This window comes from Danio rerio, chromosome 1 (assembly GCF_049306965.1).
Source record: "Danio rerio strain Tuebingen ecotype United States chromosome 1, GRCz12tu, whole genome shotgun sequence".
In the NCBI taxonomy this organism is placed as follows: Eukaryota; Metazoa; Chordata; class Actinopteri; order Cypriniformes; family Danionidae; genus Danio; species Danio rerio.
In genome coordinates, this window is record NC_133176.1 from 21261037 (window position 1) to 21277500 (window position 16464).

Sequence of the window (16464 nt, forward strand, 5' to 3'; positions counted from 1 at the left end):
ATTATTATATATATTTTTTTTAAAACATTGTTTGTGGCTTGAGATTGAGACGGACCTTGAAATGGCTGACTCCCTTATCAGTGCCCTGACTACGGAACAAGAGAGCTGATTGAGACGCACTCCAATTCAAATACATATTTTCAATTTAGATTTTGAATGAAACTACTAGAAAAACTGTGATTTTTTTTAATATTCATATACTACCAGAATTTTATGTATATCAGTGTGGTTGTCACCCCTATGTATGCACAGAACAGGCACAAGCACTAAAAAAGATGTATGGACAACCAAGTAGTTTTTATGTAGTGTACATGGCCATCTAGTGCATTTTATTATATAAAAGGTTATCATATATAATCATGTCTCCAGTCTATAATTAGCATAATGACTTTCCTACTATCTGAGCCATTCAGTCTTAAACGACCTTCTCATTTGTAGTCATATAAAGTTGATGCAAAATGTTTATCTGATTGGCAGCCATATTCTATAACCTAAACCTACATATACTTCTTACTATTTAGCCAACAAAAGGGAACATTCCTACACTCATAACCTGTTCTGAAGTGTTCTAGCCATCGTCTCCTGTTCTGTAGATCAGCCTGAACTCTGTGACATCTGAATTTGAGCAGAGGTGAACATGGCAGAAGGTCTTGAGCCAATCCTCTATAGATCTAACCTTTACCACAGCTGTGTTTTCACTCATCTCTGCTGAACTGTCTAATCAGAGTCTCCTTCGAGTGGAATACAGTTAACTTCAGTGAGTCTCTGGAAAATAAACTTAAACCAAAGATACAAGTGTTGACAGACATGCATTCAGTAGATAGCTTGTTGTCTTTTATAATGTGAATACATTTTCATAGTTTTTACTGATCTGAGTAAGCAGCTGACAGGAATTGATTGTTTTGTTTATAGTTTTAAAGTTGGTTTGAATTTGGTAAAGGAGGCACCATCAGTTCATACCCTGCCTGGTTACTGTAGTTTTCATTTCTATGGGTGAAAATGCATTTCAGATAGATATGGCTATTACAGAAAGCATGCTGTCAGGGTTTTTTTCCCCAAAAAGCTGAAACCTATCTGTATTTTACTGCAGCCATTTGATCAAAATAAGCAGTATCATTTGTTGCATTTTATTTTAAGATGTCTTTGATACTTTGTAATACAATTAAGTATTGTGTAATATTAATTAATTAATTACATATACTTAGTAAAGATTTAAAGATAAAAATGTGATTTGGTTTAGGGTGCGTTACATGTAATTATCCTAATTTTCTGTTTTTTTTTACTGTTTAAATAAATAATTAATAATTTACTGTTTTTACCGCAGTAAGTGCCATCTGAAATGTTATTCTAAAATGAGCATTTTTATCCAGTGTCTAGGTTTAATCATTTCACTTTTATTGTTCTTTTGACTGCCTTCAAGTGAAATAACTGAACATAAACACAGGAGGCTAAGAAACATTTCTAATAAATTTATGAGAAAAAAAATTCTTTATAAGAAAAATTTGAGGAGGCTTTTGCATGCACATTTTTTATAAGATTTCAGATTGGCGCTTAGAGGCTTTTGCATATAAATTCTTAGTGTATAAAAAGGACACTGATAAATAAAAATATATTTCAATGTCAAAAAATAAAAAGTAAAACAAACAAAAAAAGATTTCATCTAAAAATAGCTAAACAAATTGATAACTATGGTAACCAGGCTTTGTTTTTCCTCAGTAAAAGTAAAATTAAAGAATTTAGCACTATTATTAATTTTAATGTAATTTTGATTTTTTAAATATGCAGTAATTGAGAAGCTATGTGTTGAAGGGTTTGAATGAGAACATTGTTTGTTTATTTATTGACATGAAAGAGATCTTTTAATATTAAGGTTTGAAGAGGATCATGTTTTACTATGCGATATTCGGAAAGAATTCAGCTGATTTTACATTTTTTGTATTATGTGATTTTCTGCAATGATGATTTGACATATTAAATCCAGTTTTAAAAATGTGTCATAATTAAGTGAGATTCGATCAATGTCAGTTTTCACAACTCAGATGCACAATATAAAAAACTTGCAAAAATCAGCCAGTGCAATAAACTCCATGAATGTTCAGTATTAACCCATTTCAAAGTCTCTGTTTATTTGTGTGTTGATAGCCCTGTGGTACTTGAAGGACTAAGTTTTCTCCTCACGACAAAATGTTTCTGCAAGAGTCTGGTTAAAAAAAAAACACCAGTAGTATAAAACATCGAGCAATGTCTGGCTCTTTCTGTCCTTACACTCAGCATGAAGTCTATTCCTCTACTGTGTACTGCAGTAGATCTCACAGGTCAGAATCAGAGTCCAGAGATTTATCTTCCTCGTTCTCTTCCTCCATGTGTGTATCTTGTGAAACTGTAGACGGTTTGCTGTCGGAGCCTTTGGCTGAAAGCTTTCTCATCTTAATGCAGGGCAGTTTCTTAAGGTCACCGTTCCATTCTCTGTCAAACACATGCTGACTTTTCAGTACTCTGTGCAAGATGTTATTAACAAAAAGAATGATTTTAACAAAATAAACGATGTAGCAACTACCTGAATATCTTCAGATGCTTAGCATTGATGATGTCAGGAATTTCTGTAAAGTGAAAAAGAGTAAAAAAAACAAAACTTTTTTACTATTTAGTGCAGTTTTTCTAAACCTGACCCACAGGGGGTCACAGGAGAGTCTGTGAGGAAGCTTTAAAAAAAATGAATGTAAACGAAACACATAAATAAAGCTGATTAAAATAATAACAATTAATAGTAATTAATAAAATCATTTCATTAAATATTAATAAATATATAAATATAAAATAAAAATAAAATAACCAATAAAAATGATCAAGATGAATTGCAAAAACAAAAATCTAAAACTTCCAAACAACAAACAAATGATTAAAATGAACCTTTAAAAACTGATTAAACTAAATAAAATAATTAAATTGTGTAATAAAATATAAAATCCGTGTTAATGAATAAATTAACATGAGTAGAGGCAAAGTGTAGTAATGTATATTATCGAAATTTAGAAACTAAACATTTTTTAAACAGTATTCATTTTTTACAGCATGAGTGAGGTCTATTTATAAACTAATTTCAAGAGGATCACCTGCTTATGATTGTTCTCAGCTGGTCTCACATCAGCTCATGATTGATTCTCCAATTACATGATTTTTAAACTCACTATAAATAACTAGATTTCCTATTTGAATATCTTTGTCTTGAAGAACCCACCCCTGCTCCCCCTCCTTTCCAGATGGGTGACAGTGATTAGCACTGTTGCCTCACAGCAAGAATGTCTCTGGTTAAGCTGCGGTCACACTGGAGTCTGATTATGCGAAATTGTGTCGTGCGGCGCTGCGAAAAGGGGCAGGAATAAACAAAATTATTAGGCATTAAAAAAGTGAGCGATTGCTCCATGTTTTAAATTACTGTCCAGAGTGGTCATGTTTTGATCCTCGATTGTTCTCACGCAGTCAAGTGATGCGATTTCGCAGGTCAGAAATCACCAAGCTTGAACTTTGCACCGAAGCAACCTGTGAAACTTAGCACATGATACAACCTGTGAAACTTAGCACATGATACCGAGTTTCCGGCCTGATGCATTAGCGTGCGTATGAATGAAAGTCTATGGGAGGAAAAGCCCAGTGTGACCGCAGCTTTAAAGTCTCTTCTAAACTAGTTAACCAGTTAAGTTTAGTTGTTTTCTCCAGGTTCTCCAGTTTCCTCTCACAGTCCAAAAGACACGCAACCCAAAGTAAACTGAAAATACCAAATTGATACCATAGCCAAGCTATTAGTACATCTTTCCTCAGCCATCCTATACCTGTCATTAGCCAGAAATAAGCTGGGGGGAGTTCATCAAGATCTACCTGAGCTCAAACTCGCCTCTCGTCCTCCAAACGGGAGGGAGCCCAGGACTCGAGGATCTCATTAGCTCAGGGCTCTCTCCCAGGACAGCATGCCACACAAGCTTTGTTATTAATCATCAGCTAAATGTTAAAACTTGAAATGAAGTATGATGCATTTTACAATCTAATATAATTATATTTAGGGGTCTGTGGCATAATAAAACACAGTTTTGTTCCTTCTAAATAGTGTCCTAATTATTATGAGAAACATTTTAGTTCAAACATTTTCAACATGGTTATCATGCAATTCTTATTAAAAGGGAACAAATAAAGACATCTAAATTATTTACCAAAGCCATTGCCTTCATACTGAGCTCTCTCTCGCTCTATGGTTTGCTTGATGATGGCCTCTCTAGAGCTGTGCTGGCGACCCTGGCGGCCTTTGATGCTGTTCGCCAGCTCGATCTGCTCCAGTTCCCCATCAAACCGCTGAAGATACCTGAGAAAGTTGTATTTATAAATATTCTTAATATACAACTTTTTATCATATTTAAACCTCGGGATGTGTCATACCTCTCAGTTATTTCACAAGCATCTTGTCTGGTGTATTCTGGCTTGTCAGGGTTCAGCTGGTTTTGGAACCACAACAGTTTTTCACCTGCAGAAAATGAGTGATCAGCAAACAGGTAAATAATACATTAGATGAACTTATGTTCTTATGCTAATGTTCTGCCAATGTTTTCTCCAAGACACAACCAAATGTTCCTCCAGTAATGATAATTGCATATTAGTTCAAAGCTGTCTTTTATAACCTATCTGGTAAGACAAAAATATTATTTAAGCATCTTTTAGACATTTTTTTTCCTGAAATGTATTATTGGAAAGTTAGGCATGTTAAAACATGTTTTAAAACGTCAATAATTAATTGTCTGGAATGATTCTGAGAATGTTCAAAAATAATCAAACTTAATATCTTTTCTAACGTTTACATAACAAACTCAACAACACTAACGAACTGAATGTTTAGAATATTTTGTTTTGTATTCAACAGAAGAAACAAGTCCTTAAAAATTTGGAACCACATGAGAGCAAGTAAATGGTGAGACAATTTTCATTTTTGGGTGACCTAGCCCTTTAATTGAATGTTAGCAAAACACGTTTCCATTAGCTTTGGGAAAATACCAAAGCTAACAGAATGACAAAAACTTTCACATTCATTGCTTCCACAAATACAATACAGAATAATAAATAATGAACTACTCACCAACTAAATTTAAACGCTGGGCCTTTTCACATTTTAACCTAGAGGTGATTATACAAATGCTACATTAACAAAAATAACAGTACTCGGTATAAATTCATTTGCTTTTTAGGGACAAAAAAATAAATCGTGAATTGGAAAAGGCTCTTACTTTTCTTTCCTCTCTTGTTTGATGGCATCTCTGGCCAGATAGGCGGCTTTCCTGCTGTATGGGTGAATAACCTTTTTCTCCACCGGCCCCTTTGGTTTTCTCCCTTTAGGCTGAAATAAGAACGCCAATTAGTAAACGCGACATTTAAATGTATATTCTGATTATGTAGTCGAAAATGAGTTTAAAACTTACCATATTTGTTAATTTAAGTAAACGTCTATCGTTTACACGTGTGACGTATGGGGGGAAGGTTTAAAGGACGGACCGGTTCAACGGTATTTTTGTTCCGTGTCTTACACATTTACCACAAGCCTAGTAGGTCCCTTATAAATCTAAATTCTTTATACACAAGATAAAAAATCTCAGAAAAACTGTAAATAATATATATATGAAATTGTTCTTACTGCTGTTTTCTTTTTTCTTTTTTGCAAAATTACTTTATCAACCTTTCGTTCATATTTATGACCATAACGTTTATTTGTATAACTTTAATGTTTTATGGTAGTTTAAACATTATGGCACGGTTTGACTTTTTATCCATTGTATATTTACTTTGTACATTCAGGTTTTAGGCATTAATCTTATTACTCTTATAAACTAAATAATATATATTAATATAAATTTAAAATAATAAATTAAACAATTATAATACTTATTTACAAAATTGTCCAACTGCAGAACGGTTATCATTTAGTTTTGATACAAACTTTATATTGCTTTTCAAATGTAATTTTGCATCAGTAATCAAAGAACTTGTCAAAAATAAAGCTTTTAATCTACCTAATATTAATTACTTTACTCTTTATAATTTTTATGTTTTACATGAATTATTATTATTATTATTATTATTATTATTATTATTATTATTTCTCGTTTTGCTTTTTATTTAACTTTACTGTATTATTGTATTTATATTCAGAGAGAATACTATCACGATGTAGAAATGATTTAATAATACATAACTATTTACTTAATATATAAATGCCTTAATTTAGTTTACATAAAGCCAAGCATTTTAATATTAATACGTTAAATACCAAATGACTAAACAGCAACGACCAGAAAATCTCTGCAGAGTGTGCGCACGTTCTGCACGTGCCAAGTTGCAACGGCAGTGTGTGAGTGCGCGTCCCCGTCAGCAGAGCGCGCCCGCGGACTTCTGTTTCTGTTTGCGTCGTCGCTCAGCTGGTGCGAATGTCACATGACTTCAGCATGGATCTTTACTAGAAACCTGCGTCTGAACGCTCGTCCCAATGGGGAAACGCGAAGCCCAGATTTTGTGTTGATGAAAAGCAAAGCAACAGCATGCCGACGTTGCTGCAAAAGCTCTTCAGCAAGAGAGCAGTCGGTAACGGTAACGGCAGCGCCCGGGACTGCTCGACGGGAGCGGAGCAGCGGTAAGTAGGACCGTTAGCACGCGCATGTTACTATACCTATGGAGACACAGTCACGCGCTCTGCACACCTGCACGCGCCAGTCTGTAAAAAAGCGCGTGCCAGTCTGAGCGTTTAAATGACAGTGACGAGCTCTCCGCTGCATCCAGCTGTTTATTTCTATGATAAAGAGCAGAGGCTCGTGCAAGTTTATGATCAGCATTTTATTGTGCTATCACTCGCAGGCCGTAGTGTTATTTGATCTGTACGCGCTGAAGAGTCACACGCACGAGCTCTGCGTCTGGTCAGCTGAGTTATGTAACACCTAGATGCAATTATGCTTGCACAATACCTGCGAGTTTTCTCTTGTTTTTTAAGTGTTTAGCCTATGTCTATTTGGCTTCTGTTGTGCTCCATTTTTTTGTCCCTGTATTCTTGTTAGAGTGACTGGAAAAGGGTTTCATGGGAGAGTCAGTAGAAAGAACACTGCTGGTTAATCACGCCAGATTTGTGGTGTCACCTAAATTTGAGGCAAATACCTGTCAAAACACCTTATTCTAAATGTAAATAAAAACAAGTTGCAGTGTTGTTTTTAATATTAAATGGGAGGCTGTTGTTGATGATTAATTATTTAGTTTTTATTTCACATAATAACTAATGTTTATTTATAATGAATTAATGACGTTTTTATTTGTAACTTGAAAGACATCATCTGTCATCTGTAATCTATAGAAAGCAACCGAAAATATGTGTAACTCAAAAATGCATAAATCGTAAATCCAGAGATGAATTTTTTTAACTGGTCTCTTAATTTTTCCATAGCTTTGTGTGATATATAATTTTATTTAACTTTCAAAATAAGGTACATTTACCCAAAAAACAGTCCACTTGATCACTTTTTTTATTAAAATATAGTTTTTCATTTAATTATTTTTTTTTATTTATTCATTTTTTTCAAGTTGGGTAAATGACAGAATAAAAATTTTAAGTGAATTTTCTATTTAACCCTGTTAATAGAAGTGAAAGCTTGGATGTTGGGGAATGAAAAATTGAGAGAGAAGAATGTGAAAAAAAATATATAAATACAATTTTTAGAAATAAAACTAAATATTTGAAAAAAAACTATTATATTGCAAAAAATTGGTATTGATTTATGTGCTAACATACCTGGCTAACATATGCCTTTATTCAGCAATGTGTTTTGATGGACTCTTTCCAAATACATGGTCGTATGACAATCATGCAGTTTCCTAGAAGGAAGTGAACTGACCCTGTTTACCAACTGATAATACAAGAATACTGATTGCAGTGTTAAATAGGTGGTTCAATGTGACGGAAAAGATCAGTAAAGGGATTTCCATCTAATGCAATCACCTCACAATGAACTCCATTGCTCAAATCTGGCCTGTTTGCACAATTAATTTAGGTCCAAACCAAAGAGTTTCAACATAAGAATATAAATGTTCACTTTTACTTGTATAATAATTTGACACAGGAATAAATACAGCTCTCACAAAACAAAGATTTGTTTACGTAAAGCGGCAACAAAGTAAATTTTTAATGTAAATTTTTAAAAGTAAATTCTTTTTTATGCTGCACTGCAACATGTAGCACATTTTAAGTAAACGCAGTGCAGGGCTGCCGGCCAATATTATGACATATATTTTAAACTCATGTTTTTCAGTTCTGTGTTAGAATTACATTAGATTATATGATTTATTTTTGGAATTTGTAAAACTAGTTTAAGTTTTAAATGTTTGCTTTAAATAATGTAAATTGTAGTACTTTAACAACAAAAGTTATTTGAGTTAGTTGCCAAAGAAAGGGATTATTAACAATACCTACAATAACTGATAATTATATAAGTATAACTAATGATTTCTTAAAGCAAAAGGTGTCAGAAAGTTTAACCTGGTGCCATAAAGTCAATCTGCTGCATGTGACTTTAATATAAAATAATCACTCAGGTGGTCAGCTTGTTGCGTTTTATTTGCATGTTGTTATTGTAACAATTTTTATATTCTTTAGGCTATGGATAAAATATAGTAATTTGAATGGTTTAATAAAATGAAAATGATTTTTGGAAATCCCCAAGCACCGACTCCCACTTTGGAAACCACTTCTCAGGTCTGTTTTGAGTTTAACGTTATTAATCTGTTGTACATGCTTTTGTCGATCTCATCTGTTCACATTAATTTTTATTAACATATTTTAAAGCAAGGCATGTATAATAGCAGAATTTGTGCATTAAACTGCATTACCCATGCAGTGTAGACAATTCAACCAATCAGAGAGTCGCAGAGAGCAAAGAGCAGCAAAAGATTTCTTTATATGATGTGACTGACAAAAATGAGCTGGTATGCTATCTGTGTTTATTACATGGTTTGTTGAAATTCTCTATTCTGATTGGCTGGAAGATGTGTCATAAAATCATAATAGAAATAAATGGAGAAGGGTATAACGGAGGTCAGAGCCAGCTCCATGTGGGCTGTACAAACCTGGAGTTTTTATTTATTTAATGTCTTGTACATGACGCGGAGTCCAATATTGTGCTTTATGAATTTCCCCAACCTCACAGTAACCTGATGTATTTTAATAATATCTGCTCCACCTACACCACCTAAACCCAACTTACTTGTGGTTTAAGTCCCTTCCACTTGGAGATCACCCAACCTACTTGCGGTGTAATCCCTCCAGCTTGGAGGTCTCCGGGCTGCAGCGGTACCTACTGTACCTGAATAAATGTGCTTTTCAAACATTAGTTACCATATTACCTCTGTGACAGAGCCTTCATTCCTCTGTGTAATCTTGAGGACACTGACCTGTTCTTCACCAGTCGATGGGAATTAACCAACTCCAAAATATGCTCAAAAATATTTGCGAAAAGGTAGCTTACCGTACGTTCACACCGAAAGCACTGAAAGAGTCAAAGTAGCCGGAAGTTGTTCATTTTTAATGAGAGCCTGTGGCGAGGAGCAGTGCGGCACGTCTTCGCCGGTGTGGGCGTCGAGGAGAGTTGAAGTAAAGTCAACTTTATGGTATCAAGCTATGACGCAGTTCCCCAGCAAGCAATCAGAATGAAGTAGTCCACCGCTTAAGAGAAATTCAGCGAACACAGAACTGTTCCGACCACAGTTGTTCCTAAGGGTCTGATGATTGCGGTTTACCAGATTTTTAATTATTTACAATGTTTTCTGGCAGGAACATACTTTAAATAAGTTACTGATGTGCATTAATGTTATATATATATATATATATTTATCTTTAAAAAAGCAGGAATCCCATGCGACAGTACAAAATAGTATTGATGCTTAAGGATATTTTAGACATATTGGATAATTAATTTGAGCAAAGCCACACCACACACAACTTGATCTTCCATTGTTAAATGAATTTGATAAGAAGTGCGCAACATTTTCATGCTAGAAAGCAAGTTTTATGCAGAAATGTAACTGATATGACATATTGCAACAGCCCCTTTAGGGCTTACTCACACTATGCTATCCGAATCGTGCCCAGGCCCGTTTTCCGGATCGTTTAAGAAGTGTGTGTGCGCTGAATCGGGCTCAGGCACGGTTCACTTGGCCGGCCCTGGCCCGGTTGGAAGAGGTGGGCCAAAGCCCGAAACTGAAAGCGAGACGTAGCTTTAAGGGACTGTTTCATATGGATTTTATTAATCATTCTTACTGTTCAATGAACGCAAACTGCCCTAGATTATTAAAGACGCAAACCCCTCACTGCACGACAGCTGTGCACCTTCAGCAGACCTCCTCATTCCTGCAGCACGAGGGCTTTATGATTGTTTTTAAGTGCCAAAAGTGGCAGATCTGTTCGGCGAAATATCTGTCTGCGTGTCACCGCATCCCTAAGGACTGTTTGGCGAAAATTTGACTGTGTGTCACTGCATAACAAACGACTGAAACAATATGACTAGAGAAATCTCCACTGTGCTTAGCGAGAGTGCTTACAGAACAGCAAAGCATCGATGACGTAAGCGTGCCCAGGCCTGATTGCAGTGTGAGTGCGGGCCGTCAGAGGAGACGGGAGGGGGGACAAGAGTGCTTTGGCCAGGTTCGAGGCAACTGTACATGGAGTGAGTACAGCCTTAAATACAAGATCAATGTAGCGACCTTGAATGCTCTCACCACATTCGGTGTGAATGCACAGTAACACGCGTTACTATGAGCTATTAGATATTCCCGTGTCATTTACACACACACAAACACACAGCCTCTCTTGCTCTTCATCTATGTCTGCCTGTGACTGAGTCAAAGCAGGGATTAGAAAATCTAACATGACATGACTATTGAAAACTCTGTCAAGTACTGTGCAACAAAACTGGTTTTACTTGTATATAAATTAACAAAAGACCATGGATTTTAATTGCACTCTGTTTTTTGTAGCTGGTTGGTTTTGTTTCATGGTTGATGAAGCTTTAGCAAAGATTTTTTTAAAGGAAATAAACTTTCAGTAAAGGTGGCCAGCATAATATATTCTGTTGTCAGTAACTCAATATTATTTGATTAAACAAGCAGTATACGTTTATCAATACAGCTGCCCCCACAAGACGACCCACTTCATGTAAATAATTAAACTCTTTAATAGGCTGCTGCTATTAACAATTGCATAGATGCTTTAAGTTCTTAAAATGATCACTCTCTCTTTGTGTGAGAGTGAAGCGTATGACTGATTGTATATTTGTTGCAACATGCATGCATAGTGTTAGCAAAGAGTACATGTTAGTTTGTTTGCTGAAGTTTGCATTTTTGGCCAGTGAGCGTGTCCTATGACTGTGTTTGGATCACATGCTTTGTGAGAGGGTGTGTGTGTGTGTATGACCGTCATGTGACGTTTGAGCTGTATTCAGTCAGTCATCAGATAGATAAGAGTAGAAACCCCTCAGTCTCTCAACCCATGTTAACCCAAACATCCCTTTTTCTCAGTTTTCATTCTCCATTTCGGTTTCCCCATCATTCTGTTTTCTCTCTCAGTTTTTTTTTATTGGTGTTTGATTTGAAGAACTGTTAGACATAGTAAGACGCAATTTTTAGGAAAAGCGGATGAGTGTATGCATGCATGCATGCAGGCACACACACACTCTGTGTAGTGGATTACCTCTGAAGATGAAGATTAAGAGTCGCACGAAAACCACCTCGAGGTGGTTGTTCATTCATGAGGATGCTTCATGGAACAGGTACACAGAGTGTGTGTTTGTGCACTGTATGTTGGTCACCATAAAAATGTTGTAATCTTTTTTTTTTCTTTGGTTATGAGAGCAAACTATATTTAATTGTAACTGTGTGTGAACACTTGACAAATGCATCTTTCTGTGTGCACGTGTTAAGTAAAATGAAAATTCTGTCATCATCATGTACACACATAAGAAGATTTTTTGAAGGGCGTTGGAAATATGTTCAGCAGAAGTAATACATTCCTAAAAATTTGTGAGAATTTTTATTTTTGGGTGAACAATCCCTTTAAGACATTTTTTACACAATTAAGACATATTTGAGCTTATTCTGTAATGACTTCAACTTCTGTGTTAAAAATGCACACACAAAATGCACTGAAGTATGCAGCTTTGCCTCATTTCAGTCTGTAAATACAGTACAGATTTTCTTTCATGTGAATCAAATGCAGCATCAGGGCAGTAAACAGACTATCTAATAATTTATAATTGAATGTGTAATTATTTTCATTTTTAAATAACGTCGGTTTAAATCGGTAATTTTCATGCTACTTACTATTATATATTATATTTTTTATTCTATTTTATACAAATTTTTGTAAATCCACAAATTCGTACACTGTAAACCCGAATTAGTTGACTTTTAGATAGACTTTTAGATAGACCCGTTGCACGAAATAAGTTTAGTTTTTACATATATTCAACTAAATAGGTTAAGCTGTATTAAAATAAAATCGTTAGTGGGTGTGAAAGACAAATCAAATTTGGATCAGTAGTCTTTACTAAAAATGATTAGTTCACATTACTAATTTTTATAGAGGATAAATTTTGTACATGATTATTAAATTGAACATATCATATTATTGTAAAAAAAATTGCTTTTATGCAATGATAATTGTTATATTTAAGTAAATCTATCATTATTAAAAATAATGCCACTGAAATTTTACAATTTTAAGCACAAAGAATCAAACAACTTTTCAAATTTGTTTTATTTCTGTTAAAGTTCTACAGGGAACTTTTCTTTATATGTATTTACTTATACTAGTCAATGTTAATAATTTAGTTTCATATTTTGAACTTTATACCTGAAGCTGAGACAGGATCAGTTTGTTCTAAATGTTATTGTCCCATGAACGTATGAAAGAATGTTATGTATTGGTGATTAACTATTAAGACCTGTTAATGTAAATCTGTGATTTTTCAACTAGAGGGGTTGTGCTTTTTAAGTGGATTGAAAATGTTATGGCATATAATCATTTATTCAAGTAAACTTAAGAAAATGTCAAACTATAAACAAATCAATTAGTTTTTTCAAAACCATTTCCTTTAAAATTCTCTGTCTTTAATCAGAAACAGCAAATAGATGTTTTCTGGACTTGAAAACATGTAAAAAAACAAACAAACAAACAAACAAATCTTAAAAAGTAATTGTGTATATGTTACAGTTGTGCCAGTTATTAGTTTTTGTTAAGTTCTACTTTATTTGCTAGACATAACCAATTGTCATCTAATTAAAATGTATCCAATTAATCTAATTAAAAATAGAGTTAGAAACTCATTAAAATATTTTGGATATTAAAACTTCAATAATTTTAATATTTCAATTATTTCTAAAAATGTTTACTACCTAAAACATAATCTTACTTTTCATCACAGAATAAGCAACAAAAATATTTCATTTCAAAATCAGTTGGAGTCAAAAAGGTTGAGCATCACTTGTGTAAATCTTTATTTTAGTTGACAGGTCATTGAACTCCCTGTGCTTTCTTCACCGCTACTGAAGCTGGACTTCTTTTCTTGTTTTTTAATCCAGTAATACATTTAGTGAAACATGTAATCAACAAACACACAAGGGATGGTGCATGTGTAGATTTTGTGAATGAATGTTCTAGTTCAGCTTTTAGAAGACAAACAGATTTCATTCAGCCCATCTGAAATGGTTCTAGCTGGCTGTCAGCGAGCTCTCGGTGTGTGTTTGTGTACTACAGCGATCATGTGACAAAGCGGTTGCTAATCATGTGATGTTGAAGTATGAGGAATATCTTAAAAGATGTGTCCTAACAAGGATGTGTGATGTCCGAAAAGTTCATTATAAGGCATTGTTCTTTGCCTTTTAAAAGTGGATCACTGTTAGATGTTTTTTTAAATATAGTCAAGCCTGTTAAAATAGAGCTGGGAGGATATTAAAGTGGTTTTCACTGTTTGAGGCTCATAAACTAATAAATCTAATAATGCAAACAGGTTTTTGTTTGGGTTAGCGATGGGATTGCAATTGTCCTTTCATACTGATTACAGATTTTAACAAACATATTGTATTTATTAAGACAATCATTTATTTTTATTTGAGTGCATAATAAACAAGATTTTATTTGGCTGAATTTATTCTCCAGTGATTTTAAAAATAGACTAATAGGTAGGGCCAGACAAAATCTGTGAACATTTCTTGCCATTTCTGCACAGAATTTTACAAATTCTGTGGATTTATGCAGTACGATTTTGAGAATACTGTAACCGTTTCAAATTGTATTTCGTAATTACAGTTCAAGTCCAATTAGAAGTATTTGTTTGGTAAAGTCTCTTATATACTATATCTACTAAAAGACTGAAAATATCATTTTACAAACGGATTTGTACATAAATCATAAACATTTTGCATATTATTCAAAAATATGACTGAAATTAATATAAAAACTGAATGAAGTTTTACATGCATTTGCATAAATACTCAATAATGGAATAAAATAATTAACTAAATAGACTACATGCATAAGCTTGATCATTTATTGATTTCAGTTACAGAAAGTCAGTGATCTGACTTTAGATTTGTGAAAATCTGCTACATAAATCAAGCCTAAACAAAATTAAAACGTTACACTCCCTATATTATAATAATATTTTTAAGTAGTAGTCGGCACCAATAGCCTTTGATCGAGGTCTTTCCCCTGTCTTTGCTCCCTTCTTTCCGGTCTGTAATCTCCACTGTTCTGTCCATTTAAAGGTGAAAAGCCTGGAAGTAAATAAAACAGAATTGGAATGGTTTTTGATACCCATTATACAGAGATAATTTAAGTTGGGGGGGGGGGGGGGGGGGGGGGTCTCTCTCCATAGCACCACCAGTGTGCAGCATCTACTTGGATGATGCGACAGGAGCCACAAGACAACCAGTGCGCTCACCACACATCAGCTATAGGTAGAGTGGAGAGACAGTGATAGAGTCAATTCTGTGGATGGGTATGGTTGGGAGGCCATGATTGATAAGGGCCGATGGAGGGAATTTGGCCAGGACACAGGGGTTACACCCCTACTCTTTACGAGAAGTGCCATGGGATTTTTATTCAACGACGGCGACCACTGACAGTATAGTGTCCTCTTTACTTTACTGGGCCATAAGCACTCACACAAACCACAGTTTAAGCGCCCCTGATGGCCTCACTAATACCACTTTCCAACATTGGAAACAATAATATTAGGGGTGTAACGATACACTCAGCTCTCGATACGATGTGTATCACCATATAATGTTCACGATTCGATATGTATCACGATATTTGGAATAAAAATTGAAAATTTTACTTAAATGCAAATTTTACCAAGTAAACAATTTTTTATGTATTTCTTTTGTTTCAACTTGCTAAACTGAACCCCTAGTAATTATTATTAAAATGTTCTTGCCATGAAAGTAGCCTTGGTTGCTGATATGGCTTTAATTAAAAAAAAACATTACAATGATTTGAACTTGACACAAGTTTTGACTGGTAATCAATGCATAAAGAGAGTTGTTCCCGTGCTCATTGAAAACCAAACGAGCTGCATCTGGATCATCTGTAGAAGCTTAAGGGTGCCAGATGGGAGTCCAACTAGAAGAGCATTGAAGTAGTTTAGCCTTTAAATGACAAGAGATTGAACTAAAAGCTGTGCAACATGATCTGTTAGGAACAATCTGATCTTTTTGATGTTGAAAAGTGCAAAGCTGCATAATCGAGCTGTGTTAGAAAGTTGCTCATCTAGCATCACCCCAAGATTCCATGGGGTAATAATAGATGACCCCAGTTGGATTGAGAAATTATATTGAAGGCGCAGTGTGTAGCGATTTCGCCTCACAACATGAAGGTCGCTGGTTCGAACCTGCGGTTGGCATTTCTGTGTGGAGTTTGCACGTTCTCCCTGTGTTTGCATGGGTTTCCTATAGGTGGTCCAGTTTCCACCACAGTCCAAAGACATGTGCTATTGGTGAATTGGGTAAGCTAAACTGTCCATAGTGTATGTTTGTGAATGGAAGTATATGGGTGCTTCCCAGCAATGGGTTGCACCTGGAAGGGCATCCGCTGCGTAAAACATATAATGGATAAGTTGGCGGTTCATTCCGCTTTGGCGACCCCTGATTAACCCTTTGATGCACTACATGGGTCTAAAAAACCTGTCTAATTTTTTTCTGTATCTATATTATAGCTTGTGCATCAAAGAGTTAATAAAGGGACGAAGACAAAAAGAATGAACAAATGAATAATAATAAAAATAAATGTAAACTTTATCCCCTCTGAATTTTTTTATTAATGTTAAAATGTCATGGAATTGGTGAAATAGGATTTTTTTTCCTCAATTTAATTCAGAATATCTGGAATATCTTTTTGAC

The 16464-nt window shown here is 34.7% G+C and overlaps 2 protein-coding genes across 6 annotated transcripts in view; one reads left to right on the forward strand and one right to left on the reverse strand.

Moving 5' to 3' along the window:
- Positions 1-897: 897 nt before the first annotated feature.
- tma16 (translation machinery associated 16 homolog) lies at positions 898-5566 on the reverse strand. The gene is made up of 7 exons (NM_001177745.1): positions 5460-5566; positions 5268-5377; positions 5120-5157; positions 4429-4513; positions 4206-4354; positions 2558-2600; positions 898-2466 (listed from the first exon to the last, which is right to left on the reverse strand). Exons 1-7 carry the CDS (start codon positions 5460-5462, stop codon positions 2310-2312), a joined length of 585 nt encoding a protein of 194 aa, NP_001171216.1. The 5' UTR covers positions 5463-5566; the 3' UTR covers positions 898-2309.
- Positions 5567-6457: 891 nt separating this feature from the next.
- The window catches only part of fnip2 (folliculin interacting protein 2), a 38330-nt gene continuing 28323 nt past the window's right edge, over positions 6458-16464 (forward strand). For 2 of the 5 annotated variants that reach the window (XM_009307363.5, XM_068220861.2), the window contains exon 1: positions 6458-6664. In XM_009307363.5, the coding sequence (XP_009305638.1) occupies positions 6573-6664 (92 nt within the window). In that variant the 5' untranslated portion in view covers positions 6458-6572. Of the gene's footprint in view, positions 6665-11505; positions 11835-16464 lie in introns of those variants that run through there. The other 3 variants (XM_021475847.3, XM_009307371.5, NM_001145618.1) reach the window with 2 other exon arrangements.